At 34.6% G+C, this 24,204-nt stretch overlaps 1 protein-coding gene across 2 annotated transcripts; it reads right to left on the bottom strand.

Annotated features, from left to right (window-relative positions):
* Positions 1 to 343: 343 nt before the first annotated feature.
* Positions 344 to 22,471, bottom strand: LOC142640738 (SH2 domain-containing protein B-like). Of its 2 annotated transcripts, none has more exons than XM_075814966.1 (13): positions 22,078 to 22,471; positions 20,642 to 20,833; positions 18,535 to 18,744; positions 18,365 to 18,454; positions 16,307 to 16,384; positions 16,037 to 16,201; positions 14,172 to 14,540; positions 7,759 to 8,042; positions 6,688 to 6,850; positions 4,002 to 4,351; positions 1,855 to 1,932; positions 1,662 to 1,730; positions 344 to 674 (listed from the first exon to the last, which is right to left on the bottom strand). In XM_075814966.1, exons 1-12 carry the CDS (start codon positions 22,228 to 22,230, stop codon positions 1,712 to 1,714), a joined length of 2,151 nt encoding a protein of 716 aa, XP_075671081.1. In that variant the 5' UTR covers positions 22,231 to 22,471; the 3' UTR covers positions 344 to 674; positions 1,662 to 1,711. The 2 variants fall into 2 exon arrangements, with proteins under 2 accessions (XP_075671081.1, XP_075671083.1); XM_075814968.1 differs by having other exon boundaries at positions 510 to 643.
* Between the last annotated feature and the right edge of the window lie 1,733 nt (positions 22,472 to 24,204).

Genomic DNA, 24,204 nt, shown 5'->3' with positions numbered 1-24,204 from the left:
GCCGGGAAATTGCATCTCTCCAACACGGGATTTGAGAAACTGCATCTCTCCGAGGAACATATATATATATATATATATATATATATATATATATAATTTATGTTCCTGGGGCATACCATAGGAGTCAAGGCCAGTAAAAGAAGGTCAGTGATCTCTCCAACACCAGTGCAATGATGTAATCGAAAACCAGTTCTGATAAGGCAATATCCGATACTTTTACTGAATCGAAATGTATACTCCAATTCCTATACGAGTGACAAGTCCCTATAAGACTTAATGAACGATGAGTTTCATAGGGCTGTTTATAATTTTTTAAAAAAAAAAAAAGAAGAAAGAAAGACAATAACAATAATAATAATAATAATAACAATAATAATAATAAGAAAACAGTAAAACGACGTCATTTTACTATAGGGTTACAAAATTTAGCAAGCACATAAATTGTTACTTTCACATAACCTAACTCAGAACTCCCTCTCTCACCTCTCAGTTGCTACAACACTGAAGATGCTGCTTACCCCTTACCAGTCTGCTACAAACAATTAATCCATTTCTTCTCTCTCTATTCTCCAAGTCCACGAGTATTGACACCTTTTTTTTTTCCAACAATTTGATTTTGAAGGAGACTGAAAGAGTTCTCACTCTTCAATCATTCAACGAGAAAGAGATAATCACTGATCAAGAGACAATAATTAATGATTCAAAATATTGCATCAAGAAACAATAATCACTAATGATTCAAAATATTGCTTAGTATCTTTTTTGTATCCCCTTTTTTTCCTTTTATATTTTTTGACTTGGTGATTTGAGCTACTTAGTGGAGCTACTATGGTACTGCCGCACTACCTATTAGGCATTGACTTTTGTTTATTTGTTGTAGTATAAATTCATTGTATAGCATTTCTTTGGTCCGAAAAATTATTTGTTTTTTTCACATGGAAATCAATATCAGTTTTATTTGCATTACATTCTGATTTTAGTTGCTTAGGTTCTGCCTCTCTGTTGACTTGATATATATTGAGATTGAGTAATGTATATTGTTATTTTCTGATTGAGTAATGAGTAATTATGGTATAAGTATGAGTTGGAATATGTTTTTGACAACTTGGTAAATAAATGAAAAAACAGTTTGTATTTGCTTGAAATCTTGAATATGTTGATATATTGATATTATTAAATAAATAAATAAACAATTTTTTTAATGTTTCAAAAAAAGGGCACCACTATAGGTCGGTAAACCGAACCTAGGCAGTGTGCATCGGTTCCAATTATGTAAAAACCGATCCCTATCAGGTCGGTGATAAATTTGGAAAAAAATTGCACCAACTAAACCATGCACACCAACAAGTTTCATGATTGTTAAATTTTAATCTTCATTTGGATGATTTAAGGTCATCTCTATTCGAGGTGTGTCACACTCACTACCTCATTTTTCCCTTATTATTCGAGTTTAGAGAAGAAAAAAAAAATTATTATTTCTTTGCCCATCTTTCAGTAAGAAGAATCAAATATGTGAAGAAGTCAGGGCTTGGTTGCTACAGCCAACTCAAAAAAAGTACGAAAAACGGTTAATATATGAATCAATGTATGATGCCTGCTTTTTTTTTTGGAAAAAAAAAATTGATAGAAGAAGAAGAAGAAGAAGAAGAAGGAAAGCTCACCCTAAACCAAAAGCAGACTGAAGGATTCATATTGTGCCACTCAAGCGAAATTAATGACTTCTTATTATCCTGCCAATTTGCAAATAACAAATGCATTATTATACATACACCGTTAGTATTATTGATTGTAGATAGGATAGGAGTATAAATATAATAATAATTTAATAAATAGAGAAATTGAGATATATCTTGCCTTCCCAACCGAGACAGCTCAGGCTCTACCATTAGCATATCTTGCAGTGGTTTTACATTCATTTCACTGGAACTGGAACTGAAAAAAATAAATAATAACAATAGTAAGGAAATTTTAAGCACGTTTTATATATTCAATTTTTTCTATATTGGGAAAGACAATAGATAAATATAAAAGCAAATATGCTCCTTTGTGAAGGAAGAAAAGAAAAGAATTATTTGCATCATATAAGAGTGATTGTGTACGTTTGTTGTAAACTAAACTTGCACATGTCATCATTGAATCCTACTATTGCTAAATTTTCAGATAATAGGACAAAATTTAACTACAAAATTAGTTGTAGTCTAAGGTTATAACCTTACTCAAAATTATTAATATTACTACATATTTCAAAAATTTAACCGTTGAATTACATGTTCTTTATGCTCTTAAAACATATCAAATTTTGTGTAAATTGAATATTATTTGTTATATAATCTATAAAATTATATTTTATGCATAATTTTTTAAATTATAAAAACTTGCAATTTAAAAAATTTATTAATGACATAGTTATTGATCTTTAATTTTCTAGAAATTTTACAAGCATGGAAAACATAAGAAGAAAATGTAATCCAATGGTAGATTTGTCAAAATTTATTTCCAATAAAAAGATATTGAGTAAGGCTACAACTAATTTTGTAGTTAAACTTTGTCTATAATGTAATTACACCAACAACCCAATGTTTCAGCATCTAACTCTGTACAATCATATAATAATCCCATGGTAAGTAAAATGCAGTCGGAACAAATTGTCCCAACCCAAAATTATGCTGATTGTAAGAAGACTCAATGCTTTAACTCACTCCCTATTTATGGTTTTTGTAAACCCCAAACCAGTCAGTTTGGTCATTTTGTATGAATCATCATTTCATGAATCTGATTGAAGAGATCCTACATCAGAGACACCCAACATCATTGTAATCATTAATCTAAAAGATTTTTTCTGCAATTGCAGAGACATTTTCACAAACAAGACATGTTATTGAATGTTAGGTAACATGATAGGGACAGAGACATTTTCACAACCAATTTTATAACTAAACTTTGTCCATAATGTAATTACACCAACAACCCAATGTTTCAGCATCTAACTCTGTACAATCATATAATAATCCCACGAAAAGTAAAATGCAGTCGGAACAAATTGTCCCAACCTGAAATTATGCTGATTGTAAGAGGACTCAATGCTTTAACTCACTCCCTATTTACGGTTTTTGAAAACCCCAAACCAGTCAGTTTGGTCATTGTGTATGTATCATCATTTCATGTATCTGATTGAAGAGAGATCCTAAATGAGATACACCCAACATGATTGTAATCATTAATCTAAAAGATTTTTTCTGTAACTGCAGAGACATTTTCAGAAGCAAGACAAGTTATTGAATGTTAGGTAACATGATCAGAATAAGAATATTTGAAAAATTTTGCATTTGAAAAGTTATGCAGCCAAATTGGTTTCCCTTATTCAAGTGATTGCTGATCCAATCACCTGAAAAACATACGAGAAAAATTTACTTGATTTTTTGTCTTCCAGAACTCCTCACTTACTAATGCAATAAGTTAGCAGATAAATAAAATTGACAATGCATCCATATCTCCTCCATGAGAGGAATGCAAGTTTCCTGGAAAATACAGAATATCATTAATGTAATTTAAAAGGTTGGAACCTCATCCTATTAAACTATTTATTCCAACTTCATACTTTCTGTGATGAGATCCATTTAAAGGTTGAGAATTGCCCACAAGAACTTAGTATAGTTAGCACTTTTCCCAATTAATTTTTAGTCTTCAGTATTTAGGGAACTCCATTAGAAGGGGTTACAGATTATCCTAAAAATTCAGTCTTGTTTTCCTTTTCTTTTTCTTTTTTTTGTTAAGTAAATAATTTCATTGAAAAATCCAAAAGTTCTGTTCTTCTTTCTTTTCACTTTCTTAATAAGTAAGATACCTTCTGATTCCTCATCTTTGCATTTATGGAAGCCTTTTGGTTTATTGTGTTTGATTCGTAGTTTTGCACTTGGGAAATATGTTAAACAGTATTATTGTAAGCACAATTATATAACATAAATAAAAAAGAGAAGGAAAAGAGAATATGAACTGGATACCCATAAATTTGATCAAGGGAAATAAGCCTGTGGTGAAGAGTGTAATCACTGCCAACATAAGTCACAATTAAGTTGCCAGCATCAGGGTGAGGCCAGCTCCTTGAAGTAGGAAACCGGAGTATAAACGTCCCAGGCTCTTGAAGGCCCCTCGGCCCTTGAAGTGAAGATTCTGCTTCTTCTTTTGTTATGAATCCTTCTATCCATTTAGGTGAAGTAGAACTCCACAACGCATTAATCCAGTCTCTAGATAGCATGAAAGCTACTGGGTATAACCAACACCACATCTTCTCAAAGTTCTCTTGGGCCAGATATTCTTGGCTACCAGCAATACTCCGCAGAAGCTCAAAGTCCTAAAATAAATAGAAAATCTGTAAATCTTTGGAGGCTGTTATTTTCATGTTATGACTTTACACTGACAATCGAAAAAGGACTTTCTCCTGCAAACAAAAGCTATTTCTGGCTTTTATCAATTTAAATTCACATATAAGATAATGTTCTGACTTATGATTGACATTTTTCAGTTCCCCCAAGTAGAAGATTGCCTGAATGTTCAATAACAGAAACTAAGTGTCATTATGAGTCCTGAAAATTGGAAAGCATCAGGTCCTACAGTAAACTAGAGGCCAAATCATCTTTAAAACAGAAACCATAAATGTACAACACTACAAGTTCATGTAAAACAAGAACATTATAATCATTTTCTACTGTTTTTCATAGTTGAAGCTTTCTCACTAAATTTAATGTTCATTACCATTGCTAGCCAATTTTGATATTATCATAATTAGCAGGATGTGTTTGTCACCATTCCTTCAACTCAATCTTATGATACGATTGATATGCATGTCTATACAACTTTTCTATTAAGTTCCATTGACCAACAAACAAAAGGTAACCAAACTCAAGATACAATACTAGAGAGGACAAACAATGACATTCAGTCGAGCTAAGGACATTCACAGCAATATGTTCATGCTTCATCGTTCATGATTACACTTACTGTCACCAAAAAATAATGAGCAAAGGCTACTTGCAACAAGCTGCAACCAGGTTGCTTAAAAATCAAAGAATCTTGAGAAATGTTAAATGGAGATGAGCTTGCAAACTCAAATATCACATAACCCTCCAGTTGCAAACCAATCCATTTTTAAGATGAGCACATGAACTAGAGCCAGTGTGATGTAGCACAAAACACTCTCAAAGAATTATATGGGAAAACAAAATAAAATAAACCTAAGTGTCAACAATTAGGTTAATAGAATCATCACCAAGGCATTGGAAAAACTCCCAAGGTAATTTTAATCATCATAAACTAGTCTCTATTAAACATATTGATTAAGGAGGTGACTGAGAGAATGATTTTGGATAGGATAATATGAAATAGAAGAATACATGTTGTCAACCCCGATTAGTTTGTTAAGAATTCATATTTTTGGCAATAAGGTTTTGTTGTTGTATAAATGTGTCATCATTGGAGTAAAATAAGGCACTTATATAAATTACTAGTACTAAACCGTAGTCTTAATTGACATGAAACTAATCTTGAGGGAAATTAAACAAAATACTGATAAACTAATTAGCTAATAAGACCTAAAACAAAATCCAATGGACCATTACTAAAAATACAAATGACTTAAAAATGAAATAAAAATAAAATTTTCTTCACCCACCCTACATCAAGAGCCCGTTTATCTTTACTCTAAAACAAACATTGTGTGTGTGTGTATATTTTTTTTTAAGTAATGTAAGAAATTTTATTAAGAAAAAAAGTCAACCAAGTACACTGGAAATGTACAACAATGGCACAAATCAAGAACCTGAATTACAATGATCAATAAGATCAGGTAGGGACAAACAAGATGGCAAAACTAAACTCCAATCAAGGAGAGTACTGAAAAAGAAAGATTTTATGTCAAAAATAGGTCATTCACAATCCTCAAAGCATTTAGCATTCCACTCCCGCCATAAGCACCAAAACAAACATTGTATATGCTAAATTACCAATTCTCCCTAAAGTTTAAGCTATTAGGAAATAATGAATTTAATCATTTAACCATAGAATATATAAGGAGAAGTTCCAGTTATAAACTGGTCCATTTCTAAGATGCATGAAGAATGCTGACCATGTTGCTTCACAAAAGAAGAAGCAAGAAAATGAACTACACTGACTCCATGTTACAAAATAGCAAAACCGAATTTCTTTACCCTCTGGAACACAGCATTTTAACAAAAACTGATCAATCTTGTTGAAAAGTCACTAAATGTAGCACTTGTAAATTCATTGTGTGTGCATGCGCGTGTAGAGACATATATACAGGTGGTATATCTTATAATTTTTTTTATAAAGTATCTTTGGGATTGAATATGTTATGGATTTTTAAAAAAATAATAAGATATTTTCCTCGTCAATATCACCATAACTTCTCAATCCCTTACATGTTTGGAAAATCAATCAAATAAATTCCCAGTCAGGTGAGCTTCATTTTTTTTTTTATTGGTAAGTTACATGTACCCAATGGGTCTTGAACCCACATCCTCACCCTCCACACCTAGAACTTATAAGGGAGGAAGTGCCAGTTGAGCAAGCTCATTCGCTAGCCACATGTGCTTAATATTTAAAAAATCATGAAAATACATTGTGAGAGACAAAGGGGGTGGGGAAGGAAGGATAAGAAAAAGAAGAAGAAACCTGTTGTGTGAGAGATCTAGAACTGCAACGAGCAATCTTCATAAAGTATTCTTCAATCTCAAAAACAGCATTCTCCCAACGAATGTAGTGGTTGTTTTGTGAAATCAAACTCCAAGCTTTTGTTCCTTCCTCTATCAATCTCTTTGCAATGTTAATTTGGTGCCTGAGAAAAGGATGTTACAAAATATAGAACTGGCAAGGGCTTGCAGTGGGTTGTAGCGGCCACTTGCTTTATCCAAAAATAAGCCCATTGGTATGGGAGAAGTCTTCCCCAATACATAGGTCAGAAACAAAGACATGAAATGGTGCAAAGAATAACAAAGAATACATATATATCCCTGGGTAAATTTGGGCTTTGGCATAAGTTAGCTTCCTCAACTGAAAATAAGTGTTTGCTCCAACCTCTAAGGGAAAACATGCACTATTGTTGTGCATCATTCAAATGAAACATGTTTACATACGGTTTATAATACACTTGTATTATTCAAGTAAAAGAAGCAGCAGAAACTAGAAAACATTTACACAGTGCAGGAGCATGAAATGCTCGGTACTTCCATAGTCTCGTCTTACTTATCAAAAAATTTCCAAAGTTCTGTTTTCTTAAATACTTTTTGTTCATTATATATCCCTCCCAGTTTCAAATCACAAGAAGATGGAGCAAATTTTTGATCTTTTTACCATCATAACAGCAGATACATGACATGTAAGGTAAAACGTAAACATGACAGCATAATTGTGATTTGAAAATTACACAGAAAACCTATGCCAGGTAAAAACAGTGAGGTAGTAGTCAAACTTAAAGAACATCCTTAATGAAGATGTCAGCAGACCTCTCTATCACTAAAAGAATCGACAGAGAATCATCATGCCATATTACAATACACCCACTTGAACTACAGTAAGAATACAGTCACAAACAAAAGAGCAAATCTTGATGAAGATGCCAGCAGGTATTTCATTAAAAAAAGTGACCACAAATCATCGAGCCAAATGGGATATTAAGATATGCTCACTTAAACTTCAATGTGAATACATTCACTGATAAATGCATAGCGTTTGTATATTAACTACCTGTGGTGTGAACATCCCGAATACAGAGACACCTGATGAGCGAATTCTGAAAGCTCATTGTCAGAAGCGGACATAGCAATCTCCTTGAGCATAAAAGACCTCTCAGTTAAGGCTGAGAGAGAGTATTTGAAAATGGTAACGTCTGATATTGGGCTTTTTCCACTTGAAATACTCTTAAAAGGTGAATTTCTTTCTTCAGTACTCTCAGAATCAGAAAGCGAGTCATCTGCTTCTTCAAGGTTTTCAGGTCTCCCCTCCAAACTCCTCCCAAACTCATTCTCAACCTTTAATGATACATGAAAATTATGAAATTAAAGTTGATTAATCAAAGAAAATGTTTCCAGAACCTAGCATATAAGAATGGGAAGGGGAGATGGGATCTAGCTTTTGCTAAAAAATACAAAAAGTATCATGAATAAAACCTATGTGCTAGGATAGAAATTGAAGCTCCATCTCCCACGTGACAGACCACAAAATTTTAGATCACTCTCAATAATTATATTAATCATCTTCATTTCTTTCTTTTTTTTTTCTTTTTTTTTTTGATAAGTAATAATATTAATCATCTTCATTTCTGCTCCAATATATAGGTATTCTAAAAGAATTAAAATGTTCCACTTTCCTCCCTATCCTACAAATGATAGAACATAATTTTATGTTCTCAAATAAACAAATGCTTGTTTAAAATAAATAAATAAATAAACTATAACTGTAGAAGAAGGAAAGAGAATAATAATAGCAGAAAGAATGAGCAAGAAAAATCTTAGATACCCGCCCTCAGACTATTCATTACTTATGTAGGAGAGGTGGTTACAATAGGATAGGGAATATTATTAATGGTGACAGCTGGTAGGTAAATTTAACCACTTGAATATTACAGACTCTTCTAGAAGAGCACCACTCTTACAACACATGAGTACAACCCATATTATATCTCTAATTCTCTAACAATAACCTTAAAATAAAATTAATACTTGTTCAAGGAATAATGGATAAAGCTCCATGACATCTTCTTAAATAGATCATGAAAGAATATGATGAAGTGAAAAGGTGTCAAATTATGTGGATTTTATTAGATTGGGTTGTTTGAGTGTGTGTGCATGTGTTGAGTCCTGTATTTATTAGGTAAATCTTCAGTTTATAAGCGATTATGAAGAGCCCCAATTGTAACTTGACTAGTTATTTTAGAGCATTCTCATCAGATGTACCAAATGCCAAATATTTGGCATTTGGCACACCAAACATCAACATCATGAGGTGTGTTAAACGTGTCAAAATTTTGAGACATGCTACAGTATACTCTCAAATATGAGAGTGTACAGACAGAAATGCTATAAGGGTTTAATATTTTTTTTATTCTCTTTTCTCTCTCCTCTCTCATCACTTTATTCCTTTCTCTTCTCTCATTTCTTCTCTCTTTGTCACTCTCTATCTCTTCCCTCTCAGTCCTCCCTGCTCAAGATCTCTCTCATCTTTGCTCAAAATCTCTCGCTACCTCACCTCGCTGCCAACCTCCACAGCCCCCGCCACCGACCTCCACATCCCTCGCAGCCGACCTCCCACACCAGGTCTCTCATTTCTTCTCTCTCTGTCACTCTCTATCTCTTCCCTCTCCTCCCTGCTCAAGATCTCTCGCCGCCAACCTCCACAGCCCTCGCCGCCAACCTCAAATCTCTTAATCGGGTCATGGGTGTGAGATTTGGGATGGGTTTCAATGTGTGGGTTTTGGGTCATTAATTGATCGGTTGGGTTGGGATTTTGGGCCAGTGGTGGTGTCGTGGTTGTGGCGGTGGTTGGTTGAGTTTTGGGCCGGCGATGTTTGTGGCTGTAGTGGGCGGCGGTGTTTGTGGCTATAGTGGGGCGGCGGTGTTTGTTGAAGATTTTGAGTTTTTTTTTTTCTCTTTTGTTGAGGTTTTTGGAATTGGAATTTGTTGGAGATCCAGTGATTGTGATTGTAGTTTGTAGCGTCTGGGATGCACGGACGCGGCACCGGAGGTGCCGCACCCGCGTCCGACGCGGCGGGACTCGCCGACGCGCGAGGGACGCCGCTGCTCGCGCGTCGGTGCGGCGTCCGGCCGAGTCGGCCACGTGGCATCTTTTTTTCCCCGCCGACTCGCGCCGACGCGGCTTGAATCGCGCCGACACGGCGCCGATTCAAGCAGATTCGGGCCGATTCGGCCAGAATCGGCCAGAATCGGGCTGTTTCGGCCGTATCGGTCCGTATCGGCCGGCAACCGAAACGGCCGAAACAGGCCGAAACAGGCCTCTAATCATGCTGCAACCTCCGAAATCAGCTCTAAATGAGACCCAAAAACCCTAAATCTATCCTTCCTTAATTTTATTTTGAATATTTGTTGCTTCTTTTGTGTTTTCTTTTTGGTTTTGTGTTGTGTTTTGTGTTTCTTGCTTTTTTCTTTCTTTGTTTTGTGAATCAAGGCATAGTAAATTAGTAATATGTTTTTTAAGAATATTTTAATAGTAACAATATATAGAAAATATAAATAAAAATATTTTTAATAATTTTTTAATTGCCGAGTCCCGCCGCACCCGCACCCACTTTTTTCAAAAATTGCCGAGTCCCGCACCCGTACCCGCACCCGTACCCGTACCCGCACCCGCACCCGTGCTTCATAGTGTAGCGTGCCATTGGTGGTGATTTGTCGTTGCCGTTGGTGGTTAGTTTATGGAGGTTTTGAGTTATTATATTATTTAATGTGTTGGATATATTATTTTAATGTATAGAATTAAAGAATAGAAGATGTGATAAATGGTGAATTGTAAAATGGTGTATTAAAATAATAAAGTAGGCTTTTGGTGTGTTAAAATGACATTTTTTATAAGAGAGCTGATGAGAATGCTCTTAGGGTAAAAACGTAAATGTAGCTTGCACTTTTCTCTATTTGTTAGAAATAAGGCAAAAATGCACTTTTGGTCCCTACTTTTTAGTCGCGCCTACCTAAGTCCCTAAAAATGAAAAACCATGTCCATTTAGGTCCCTGCCGTCAACCCACTAACAGAAAATTCATGTGGCAAACAGAGTACATAGGTGACATGTTAGATGCTGATGTGGCCAAGTATGAAACTGACATGGTCATTAAAATAATATTTAAAAATGTCACATCAACATTTTAATAAATAAATAAATAAAGCCACTTAAAAATTAATAAACAAGTAATGAAATAAATTTTAAAAAGAAAATTAAATATGTATATTATTTTTTATTTTTCTTCGGAAGAACATTGTTCTTCTTCTTCCCCTTCTTCCCTAGAACATGAACTTCATGCTTCATGTTCTTCCCCAAATCAAGACAAACCCAACCGGCCAACCCACTCATAATCAATCTCAGCAAATTTTAACACATTCAACATTGAAACCTCTAGTAAACCAAACCAATAAAGCCAAGAAATAAACCCAATATCCCATAAATTTTATTGGGAAAAAAGCATGAAAGAAGCCTAAAAAAACATACAAATCCACATCCAAAAAAAAACCACAAATAAACCTAGAACATCAAGGGCAAAATCTCCATAATTATTACAATTTATCAACACACCTGAATAGAAAATTTGCCATAACCAGATACTCCATCACTTTCATCCGTACAAGGTTAAATCCAAGACCCACAACCTGTAAACACGAAACCAAACTCACCATCCTTGACCCAAATCCGCCATCAACAACACTACCCCACCAATCAAACCCATCTCCCAAAACAGCAAACACCACCACCACCCCACCAATCAAACCCATTTCCCCAAACAGTAAACATCACCACCACCCCACCGATGAAATCCATTTCCCAAAACAAAAACCCAAGCTTAAAAAGAAAGCCACCGCTGGGTTTCAGCCATGGATTTAGAGAGAGAGTTTCTCGGCAATGGGTCTAGAGAGAGAGAAAGTTTGAACCACTACCGGTTGAGAGAGAGTTAAGCTGTTCATGGTGGCTTACTTGGCACACGGAGAAGCCAAAGAGGGAGAAGTAGAGAAGCCGAAGTCAAAGAGGAGTTCGGAGGTTCCTTCCCCTCGATCTGCTCCAAATCGGCCGCTTCATCTCAATCCCTCTCTCTCTGAACCCAAATCATGGTTCGATGGTTTAATGATAAAAAAATATCGTACAAATTAAAAACAATTTCTGATTTAAGATTAAAAATTTTAATTTAATTTAATTTAATTTTTAAAAATTAGAAATTCAGAATTTTTTAAAAAAATTTTTGTGATTTTTTTATTTATTTAAATCAAGTAAATCTTTTTATTATTATTATTTTATGCGTGACTAAAAAGTAAGGACCAAAACGAGAATTGAAAAATGTAAAGACCAAAAGTGCATTTTCACCAAGAAATGATACATAGCTAACTTGGGAATACCGTTATGTTCGACCACACTGCAAGACAATGTGGGCCCTAACAAGGGCAGGAATAATATAAGTGGGGGAGATTGTGATAACCTAAATTGTGTGGATTGGATTTTTTGAGATTGTTGTATGGTCATGTGTTCTAGGTGGATTTTGGGTTTATAAGTGATTATGAGGGGCCTCAATTGCAACTTGACTAAGTCCTTTTGGAGCATAAGCATAGGAATGGCCAGCGCTTCCTCAAGTTGTTACAAATACATCTTTAATTCCCATGAATTGAAACCAAAAAGAGTTTTTAGATGATATTCTTGAGAAAAGACACCATTTACAGTTTCAATGTTTTTTTATGGATTCACTTTGATGGAGGAGTGGGCTAAAGTGAAGAAACTTGATTATGAAATTTTTGGAAACTCTGTTGAGCACAAACTCTAATAAAATCATACAACTACTTTTTGTGTGGATATTAGTTCAATCACATAAGATACAGTATTCATTCAGAGATAACTATGAAGGTTTACCAGATCAAAGATATACTATCAGTTCCTGTAAGGAAACTATAGAGTGCTCTTAAAGAAAATAAATCTACTTCCAGTATAGATTGTGTGAATGAATATTAATAAGTGGGGAAGAAAAAATAAGCACAAAAACAAGATGATTTTAGTAGTTAGCCCAACTCAAATGTCTTGCCTGCTATTCCTGTTCAACCACTTCTGATTTGTTTCCTGAGTCAGTTAGTTTTTAGGGATTTTCTCTTATCATATGATCTAGCACACATTAAAATACTAGGGCTTTTGAGAGATTTTTACCCTGAGAGAGAATATACTTTATTGCATTATAGAGAAACACTTACTTGAAATCTCACTTATCAGATTCCATTGTGGCAATTTCTATTCCTATCATACAGAATAGAATAGAATAGAATCCAAGTGAAGTTGCGATCAGATCTATTCATTAAAAATATTTTTTTAGCATTATAAAGACCTACAAATTTGAGAGACACTACCATAAAATTTATCTTTTAGAGTGAAGTTTTTGGCCATCTTAGCCCATAGACATTGCCCCAAAGTTGAATAACATCATCTTGTGTTGATATATGTTGTGTGCATGTTTACCATTTATTTTCAACTTTTCAGTGGCACTGTAACCCCAGATTTTGGATCCCTTAGAGCTCTTTACTTTGAACTTGAATGCTTAATTACTCTATTGCTCAAAAGAAAATAAAAGAATACCCACTGTCCACTGTCATGTTTCACTACGGGTGTGCGCGCACACACACATATATATATCAAGAGAGAGAGAGAGAGAGAGAGAGTATGCTTTCATAACTACAGAATTCAAAGTATGAATCAGGAAGATCTGCAATTCCAAAAGGGCATCCAGAATAGCAAAACAGTAAGGTGTTATAATGTGTGGTAAAAGTAGGTTTAAGCCAGGAGTGATCTTATTGATTCATCGTAGCAACTATAAATACATAGAAAGGGCAAAAGGACAGAAGTCCCTGAAAATGGCAAGCTATGATTATTTAGTACTTACATGGACTTGGTAATGAGAACTGACTACAAGTATTGTTTCAGGTGTCAGATTATTTGAGTCTCCAAATCTTGGGATGCATGGACACTTACGTTTTTTTTTTTTTTTTTTTTTTGATAAGTAAAAGTTTATTGATCCCAAAAAAAGTGGAACACCCTAGTACATAGGGAGTGTACAAGCGGTCAAACAATCAAGAACAAAAATTACAAGAATCTAAGAAATCAAGAAAGGATGAAAAAGATTGGTTCCGCATGGACACTTATGTACTTGTGGAACAATATATCATAATGTCAAGTCCTGTATGAGTACTTGCATACCATGAGCTTTCCATGTAGCAATAGCACCATATTTTGCATGGTAAACATTCTAGCTGAATTTTTTTTTTTGGGGGGGGGGTGGTTTGGTGATGGGAGGAACCACTTTTAATGCCACAACATTTTTCACTTCAATTAGTCTCTGATGCTCTATCAGGAAATGTTTATTAAGTATAATAACTAAAACATAGGAGAGAGAGAGAATACCCAGTAATACCTGATTAACTGTCCAGGGATGAGAGTTGCATTCCTCATCAGGTCTCTCCAAGTTAGGATCAGTCTTAAAGGTTGTAGATAGTTTATCATGTCCAGACCTAACCCGCTTTGATGATGAATAGGGTCTTGCTTCATATATGGAGCTGTGCTCAAGTTCTAAGGACCCTTCATCCACTCTAGATGATTGAGATATATTAACAGGATGGAAGGTAGAAGTTGATCTTTTCCACATAAGAGAGGACCCTCGAGCACTACGGCCCCGTGATATACAACGAATTGGAGGTGAGAATGCCTCAAAGAAAGGATAAGTTCCACTTTTCAACATGTGAAATCTGATACGGAAAAGTCTATTTTCACACTTGGATGAAAGCTGAAATTAAAAAGAAAAGAAGTCATTGACGAGTTCCAGCAGTACACCACAACTGGCATGCACATAAATCTAAGACAAAATCTAATCTCTGATTAAGAGGAAAACTGGAATGTTGTTTCTATGTGTTTTCCTTTAACAAGAAAGGAACTGTTTCTGTTATGTCATGCTCACAAATGTTAATTTAAGGTAACATTATCACCAAAGTCGTTCAATAATATGAAATATTACTTGGCTTCCTGATAGACGATATCCTCCTCAACACTAATAGGTATAGATATTTCTACTTTTCCAGTATATTGACACATAGGCTCTTGCATGGGCACCATATGCAAATGTGTGACTTCATCTCTTTACAATTAGGTACCCACTAGTTAAAACTGTTACTTTGAGACCATGCATACTTATATAGACTACTAAAACTAAACCCTAATTCTCGTTCACTCAAGAAACCCTAATTCTAATTGACTTGGGAAATTAAATAAATTACTAACCTAATTAACAACTGATACCTAAAATAAAAATCTACATGACCAATAAAAATACAATTGACTTCCAAGATTACATGAACTAAATTTAAATAAATATTTCTTTGCGCTTCCCAAATCAGTTACCCACAATTGCGAACGATGAGTTGCCCCTCATATCAAACCACTTCTTTACAAGCAACCACAGCTTCATTGTGTAGAATATGAAAAGTGAAACTCAAGGTATGAGTTTCTCAGTTTCCAACTGAACCATTAGAAGAGAGTGATTGAGTTTTGATACCAAATAAAGCATTGAGGACTAAGGAGCCATTAAGGGGGTGTTTGGTAGATTAGTTCTAACACATTTCCACACATTTTAAACAACATTACACACATTTCTACACACTTTTTCACCCACATGTATATCAAAAACACTCAAACAACATAACTCAAACTCCTCTCCCAAACACCCCCTAAAGCATGAGGTAGTAATGTGATACCCCATGTACATGTCACACATTTTGATTGAAGAACCAGCTGTGTACAAAAAACTGTGAGTCCAAGAATTTTTTTTTTTTTTTCTTTTTCAGGTAAGGAGTTAAAGCATAAAGTTCAAACTACCCTTTTTTTAATTGCTGTTAATTTCCTTACATGTTTTTAAATTGTTTTATGTTGCATTAACTTGAATGTGCATACTTTTTTCTTATGTAGAACAACATAAAACTGTTGGATAATGTTTGAATTCTATACTTGGAATAATGTTTTTAGCTTATTAAGCTGCTTCACGTATGTAACTACATTTTGACAGTACATATTCTTTCCTGCCATTAAACTCAAAATGCTACAACATGATTGATGAACCAGGAGGAATGGAACATTCATTCAACTAAATAAAAACAAAACAATGCTGAAACAGTATTAACAACCAAGTTTTCCATGCAGACAAGCAAGTTGCTTATATATCTTCCTACCAGTTCTAGGGAAGAAAAACATTCTTAACACAAGAAATGCTACAAGCAACATTTCACATACCTGAGATATCTTGAGCTTGAAGGATGCACGTCCCTGCAACATTTTACTTGGTCTTCCACAAGAAGCATATTCAATTCCATCATAGCTAGCCAAAAGAGGAGCTTCTGCATCGGTTGTGTTCTCCACAAGTGCCCCATTATCAGCATATAAAAGTGAAGCAACAACCTGTTAAGAGAAGCAATTTGTAAATATAAAAACCAAATTACTGTCAAAACCAACAAAGAAAAGTTGTGATTAATTGTATGATATGCAAAAGCCAGAGATATAAACCTCAACATCCTTATTTACAGGCTGGCCTGAGGCATTCAATAAAACAACATCCAGAGAAAAGTTCCGGCGACACGATGCCTGTAAACAGAGGCAATATAGATTAGAAGAAATCCGATATTAAAGTACATCATTACTTGAGAATAGACTAACTTGTACAACATTGTGCTAGAAAGAGCATTTAAGAGAAGACAAAATCCTTTGACTTAGAAATAAGAATATACACTATCAAGAGAGGAAACTTGTTGAATTTAAATAAATATAGAAATTTATTATATGACATATGTAAGTAAGTGATATAAAAATGGTTCATCATTTTCTAACAGCTTAAGCTTTTGTGATAATTTATCATGTTATCAAAGGAAGGTGGTCCTAAATTCGAACCCTGTCTCCACTATACTTCCCATTTCAAAAAGTTAAAAATTTCCATGTGTGAGACCTCACTTATTAAGGGAGATTCTATACCCACACATGATAGGAGTGTTAGAAAAATGGTTAAATGAACAAATTCACTCTTTCCTAACTGCTTAAGCTTTTGGGCCAAGTGATACTTTATCAATTTGATTAGAATTTTATTAGCAACTGTACACACACACCCAGTGAATAATTAATATAACATATAGAGAGACACTTATTAAGGGAGATTCTATACCCACACATGATGGGAGTGTTAGAAAAATGGTTAAATGAACAAATTCACTCTTTCCTAACTGCTTAAGCTTTTGGGCCAAGAGGTACTTTATCAACTTGATTAGAATTTTATTAGCAACTTTACACACACACCCAGTAAATAATTAATATAACATATAGAGAGACACTTTAACCTAAAAGGCCTAAGCCCAATGGGTATGCACTTTGTTCTAAGACCGTTTGTGTGGGCTTTATAGGCTTGCTTGGTGATTATACCGTCCCCACTCCAACTGCGAAAGGGACCCATCCCTACTCCATTTGCAAGAGGGCTCCAACTACACACACCCCATTCCTGCTCCAACTGCAAAGGAACCTCGATATCCTTGCCACCTTTTTGCCCCACACCACCATGGGCTCTAATACCACTTGTTGGGGGAGATAAACACCTTGGGGAGACTTCTTAAGTAGTTAATGGGTATGTGCGCAATTATGTTATATTACCCACCCAAAAGCCCAATGAGGATTCTACTATGTATCCTCAACAAATTAATCAACTAATCAGGATCGGCCACATGTATTCTTCTATTCTATTGTAGCCTATCCAAAATGAAACTTTTTGTTACTTCCTTAATTAACATGTCATTTTTAGTACATCTACAAGTGTCAAAGCTACAATTCAACTAACACTTACTATTCCTATAATAATGGGATGGAGGGTGAGGTCATGGATTCAAAATCCACTAAAGTACATTTGCAACTTACCCTACAAAACAAAAGGGAAAAAAATAACCAAAAAAAACTACTTCTACTAGTACTATTTTAAGTCTTCCTCTAAATCAAATCATGTTCTTCACCAATGCATCAATTTCATATGACATCTTTCCTTGTATTTTCACTTATCCATCTTAACTGTAAATCTAAGTTTCCTTATATGCACAGAAACTACAAAATTACATCAATACAAGTGATGGATCTAGATAATGATGGTCATATAATTAAAATGCTATCTTGTATGCATCCTGTGTACTGCGATTGCACCCCCTTTTTGTGCTTTCTTAATGAAATTTATTACTTATCAAAATAATATATATATATATATATATATATATATATATATATATATATATAATTAAAAGGAGAGACATGTCAAAGGCTCAAAGCTACAACATTTGGAACAAAGTGGAGGCAACTCATATGCAGAGGGAATTTTAAAAAATCAATTTGATAATAGCCTAACAACAGTCATAGAAGTTGAAGTAGGGATGAACTTAAGAAGCATCTCAACAGAGATACAGCAAGTTTTTACATCATAAATTATACTTTAAAAGAAAATTTAAAGAAATATCCATAAATGACTCATTTCAAACAATGAAAGTTGATGCATATGACAGGATAACCAAGCAACATATAAAGTAAAAAGATCTTTCTAACCTTGCCACCAACAATACTCCAAACACCATCATCACCTACTTCAATTTCAGAGGCAGATGAATTATCGATAGATAATTTTAGAGGCACATCCTGGCATCGCATATGGTATTTGTCAAGTAAAAAGCAAACATACATAAATGTAGGGATTAAAAAACTAAAGTGTGGTGCACCTTTCCCCAGTGATCCTTAATAGATAAAGCTGGAGGTAAGACTTCAACATTGTGGACATAACCCTGCAGACTGTCACAGTGTCCACCAATATTAGCCAAGGCTAACTTCCCAAAACTACTTGTGGGCGAATCTTTGTTAATCAAGGAAGACAGTGACTTCTCCCCCACAATCTCTCCATCAATATTGAGCCGAACAAAATCAGTAGAAACCTGAAAAAAACACATCAAAATAATTATCTCAATATACTTCAAAAGAAGATAGAATGTGCTCACGAATATTATTAGTGACATACACCTAAATTGCTTCATGGTATACCTCGTGAAGGATTGCTCAGGAACAGCCCTAGGCCAAAAAGTGCAATAACATTGTGAGGCTTCAATCATTGAAAACAAACTCTCTCTCAATGCTTTTGTTCTTCCACATTCAACAAGTCTGATTTTCCTTTCTGACCATTGAGAGGTTTCTTCCTACTCTCTCTCTCTCTCTCTCTCTCCCTCTCTCTCTCTCTCTCTCTCTCCTTTTCTTTTCCATTTCATGTTCCTGTTTTCTCTATTATTTTCCTCTTTGATGGTGGGGCGAGGTGCATCTTATTCCTATTAAAATTCTCAGTCAATCTATTACAACTTTTTTCCCAATTTTCAAATAATACATCAAGAATCATTCATTCCTTCTATTTATTAAATTTCCATATACAAACTATAGGCTTCTGTGGCTATCAATGAATTTTAAGTTCCATGACATCTCTTTTTAGAAAAGGTATCCTACCTTTATTTTATTTCTTTTTTTCTCTTTTATGACAAAATGCTAAGCTAACAGGCCACAGTATTTAATATTTTGGCTTTCTATTAGTTTGAACTCGTTAATGACCATGTTTTGCAAGTATGTGTTAAATGTACATATCCCTCCTACCAAACAGTTACAATGAAGAATATTAATATCTTCTTGGGATGCTAAATTTCGTCGTCCTCCACAAGATTGGGAACAAGAATCCTTTGATTGTTTCATGGATATGGTTTACTCTTCGTCGGTAAGGGGATTGGGTCTGGATCGGTTGTGTTGGAAGCCAGCAAGGAATAGAGGTTTTGAGGTTAGAGGATTCTATCTTTCCTTCTTCCCTCATAGCATCTTATCCTTCCCTTGGAAGTTGATTTGGAAATCGAAGGTTCCTCCAAGGGTAGCTTTCTTTTCGTGGTCTGCTTCTTTGGGTAAGATTTTAACAACAGACAATCTTCGTAAACGACGTGTGATTGTTCTTAATTGGTGCTATATGTGTAAGAATTGTGGTGAGTCGGTGGATCATCTGCTTCTTCATTGCCCCATTGCTTGTGAGCTGTGGTCGTTGGTGTTTTGCTTGTTTGGAATTCAGTGGGTTATGCCACAAAAGGTTATTGAGTTGTTTGAGTCGTGGCAAGGTAAGTTTGGAAGACATAGAAATATAGAGCTGTGGAGAATGGTGCCTCATTGCGTGTTATGGTGTGTTTGGCGCGAAAGGAATGCGAGATGCTTTGAGGGCTGTGAAAGCTCTATTCTAGAGATTAAGTCTTCTTTCTTACACACTCTCCTAGATTGGAGTGTGGTTCTTTGTCATTTTTCTTGTTCTTCCATTCCTGTTTTACTTGATCGTTGTAATCTTGGTTTTTGACTTATGCCCCCATAGTACATTCCCAATGTACTCGGGTTGGCTATTTCTTCATTTTTTAATAAAATTTTGTCGTTACTTATCAAAAAAAAAAATATCTTCTTTCCTCTCTTTTTTTCCCATCCTTTCATTTTCTTTCATTCCACTTTTTTTCCCTAAAAAAGCCCAAATCTTACATCAATTATGCATCAAAGATGAAAACTCATAAACTCCATAATGTGGACAACCTTAAGATCCAAACAAAAGAACAATTTTTTTTTGTACGTTACAGAGACATATGATAGAGAAAAACAAATGTCAAAGAAATAAAATTAGCACAGCAATTAAGAACATGGATGAAGTAACACCAATACAGTTCAGCTCCCTTTATACCTATTGGCAGGAAAAACAATGTAGAAAACTATTACAATGTGATATATACCCCCTAAGAAATAAGAATAACAACAAAAACAAAAAATATTGCATACCTCACATCCAACATGAATCCACTTTTCATAAGGAAACTCAATTTCCATGGATGCATGTGGAGCTTCAAGCCAGGAAGTGGAATTTTCAGGATCAGGAGCTTCTTTGTGTAAGAGAAGCAATGGCAGAAGCATCATTCTCTTTTTTTCATCTAGAACAAGAAAAGGAGCACTACCAACACTATCTGAGTGCACCTGCATACTAAAGGGAATGTTATCCACCAATCCATTGATAAAGTTTCAAAAAATATACATAAATATAAATATAAACTACAAGATTAACAATTACAAAGGTCATTAGAAAGGTATTGTCATAGGTGAACAATGGGAACGAGAAACCTTAACCCTTAAAGACAAAAACATCTCACAACATTGAGAGTATGAATAATTTTATAATGTTGCAGACAGACACAGTTTGTAAAGAACTCTCAGGCCTGATCCTCACTCATATTTTCCATTCCTTTTAACAGAGATCATCTTAAAATTTCAGAGGGTTATTCAGCTGCATACTAGTTGTTATAAACAGGTGGTTTGGAAAATTTCATAGGAATTAAAAGAACATTTTCCAACGCTTGTCAAGTACTAATAAACTATAGTACCATGAAATAGACTGCACACTAATCTTCACACACACACACACAAAACAGATAGAAACGAAAAGATATAGATTATCCTCCATGTGAGTGTAAAAAATGTGATTCTACTCAGATATCTGATTTGATTCATTAATGGGAACAACGTAGCATTGACTAACTGATACAAGGCATAGGTGCATAAGTTAATTTGAGAAGGAACAGCAATGAGTCCTACAATTAGTCCATACAAACAAAAACACTGAAGAAGCATGTAACACAGCTGACCAATAAAATCACAAATTCCATTAATAAATGGAGTAAGGATAATGGTTAAATGATTAATTTCGTCATTTCCTAATAGCTTAAGCTTTTGAAACTATCAAAAAATTCCCTGAGATCAAACCCTATCCCCACTCTACCTCCCATTTAAAAGTTAAAAATCTCACATGTTGAGCCCCACTTATTAAGGGGCAGTCTGGGCCTATATGTAAGGGAATTGTTAGAATAATAGTTAAAGGATTAAATTCATTATTTTCATAACAGTTTAAATTTTAGGGAAAATCGGTAATTTATCACATGGAAACACACACAAGATTTTGGACAATGTTCCACTCCAGCAGCTGATAATAGAGGTAACGAACTGCAAAAAATAAAAACCTTCGAACCCCAGTTGGGTATTTAATAAACGGGTACTATCTACAATAACCGTCTAACAAATTACACAAAAACGTGAAGAAACGATAAGTGATAATCAGAAAGAACCCACCCAAAAAAAAAAAAAAAAACCATCAATTGCACAAAAATGACAAACAACAATTTGGACTCTTAAAATTTTAAAAAGAAAATAGGCAGTTAAGAAAAGACCTGTTGAATGATTGTAGCAGGGAATGAAGTGGAGGAGCTGATGAGGTAAACCCAAAAGCAAAGAGAGAAAGTAGTCCCTTCTTCTTCCTCCTCAATTTCCACTCTAAAATCCTTCAAAAGCGAGTACTCTCTACTTTCTATATCATTAACCATGATTTTGATTTTTCGATCTGATTAAAGATCAAACAAACCTCAACTCTCTAGACAAGAGTTGCCAAAAATCTTTTCAACAAAAAATGAATAAACCTTAAACCCGCCAAACCCCAACTTCTCCCTCTCTCTCTCTCTCTCTCTCTCCGAAGAGGAAGAGCTAAAATTAAAAACACACGTGTTTGGCGACGCCCGTTAATTAACGGTTGGTACTACTGTACTGCGTTCTGGTTTTTTTTTTTTTTTTTTAATTGGGTTAGTATCTACTCCTTTGCGGGTTTTAGTGAATTCTAAGATAATCCAGTCAATCACAACCACCTAAGCTTTGCAAGTCTGATGGGAGAATTGATTTTTCAAGTCATCCATTGAAAGAAAATATAGGATCTTTCTGTTAAAACCAAAAACTTATTTTCAAATTTTAAAAAATAAAAATACATTTTAACAATAACCACTTTGGACCCATAATAAATAAATAAAAACCAATAACCACTTTGAAAAAAAGAAACAAATACTCATCCACAATGCTACAATCTACAATGTTTGTATGATGTGAATTCCAGTTATCTTAATTAGTAAAATCTCTGATGATTGAATACGAAATCTGGGATTCAATTTCTGCCTATACCAAAAACCAATTGGTTTGTTAGTCTGATGATAATGAGTGGAATACATCAAAATTAATTTATGATATTAGTTATTTATTTATTATATTTGTAGGGGGCAAAAAATAAGTTTTCTGGCCTAGCCCAACTTGACCAAGAAGGGATTGCATTAAGACCCAATACAACTAATTTATAGAGATGGATGCTTTAAATCAACTCCCATCATGTTTGATAGTCCCAATTTAGGTGCAGTTTGGATAGGAATTATAGCGTTTACGTTTTCAGCTTTCGCGTTTTAGCCTTCTTTTTTCTTTTTCTTTTTTCTTCTCCTCTGCACGCGTTTCTGGGGGACAAGAATTACTGTTCACTATTGTGCAATTACTGTTCACGCACTGTTTTGCATTGTTCATGCATTGTTTCGCACTGTTCGTGCGCTATTCATGTACTGTTCACGCATTTTTGAGCCATTTTTTAATTAAAAATGGGTCCCACGGTATTATTCACACATTTAAAAATTATTTTACTACCGTGTTTTCAGTTTTCAGCTGTATCCAAACGGATCCTTAGTAATTTAGTAAAAAGACAAATGACAAGAACAATGGTATAATTCAAGGGCTATATCTATCAGAACAAGAAAGATTCTTATGTAAATTTCTTCCTTGGGCTAGCCGAGGAGTAGAGGTTCTATTGATTGCAATTCTCGGTTTTACAATGATAGCAAAGGTTATGGTTATGGTTAAAACAATAAGCAAAGGTCATTTTTCAACAATGTTTTCAAAGTGATTTGAACACTTTTGAGTTATGATTGCTTTCAAACTATGAAAATAACTTCAATTACCTTTTGTAGACATGTCAAACTCATCATTGGGACCGGGGACTAAAGTTTATTAACCGGGTACAAAATGGGATGTCTACAGGTGCTAGAAGGGCGACGATCCTCCAGCTTGATTTTTGTAATCCTTAAAATTGATTATTTCTTTTATATTTTAAGTAACTTGAAAACAAATTGGCTGCCTTGTTTTGGGCACAAGTAAGTTCATAACTATTCAGGGTGCCTTATTTTGGCACAAGTTAACATTTTATGCCCTCGTCAAGCTTGGACATTTACTTTTATATATGTAATGTCCTTTTTTTTTTCACGTGCTACTTGGATATGTTTGTTGTTTATGCTCGTCAAACATTTTTATGCTTCCGTCAGTCTTGAATGCATCTTTTGTTTTCTATTGATAAATAATTTGTTTGTAGAATATTCTTGCTGACCGTTGTTGAGGTTTAAAAAGAAATTATGATAAATGGCCCAAAGAAATGACACATTGGGCCAATCCATGGGAAGTAAAAAATTGAGAAAAGATGGGACTTACAAAAGAAAGAGGAT

Source organism: Castanea sativa, chromosome 6 (genome assembly GCF_040712315.1).
Source record: "Castanea sativa cultivar Marrone di Chiusa Pesio chromosome 6, ASM4071231v1".
Classification (NCBI taxonomy): domain Eukaryota; kingdom Viridiplantae; phylum Streptophyta; class Magnoliopsida; order Fagales; family Fagaceae; genus Castanea; species Castanea sativa.
Note: the sequence above shows the minus strand (reverse complement) of the source record. Positions and strands in the feature narration are given on the sequence as shown.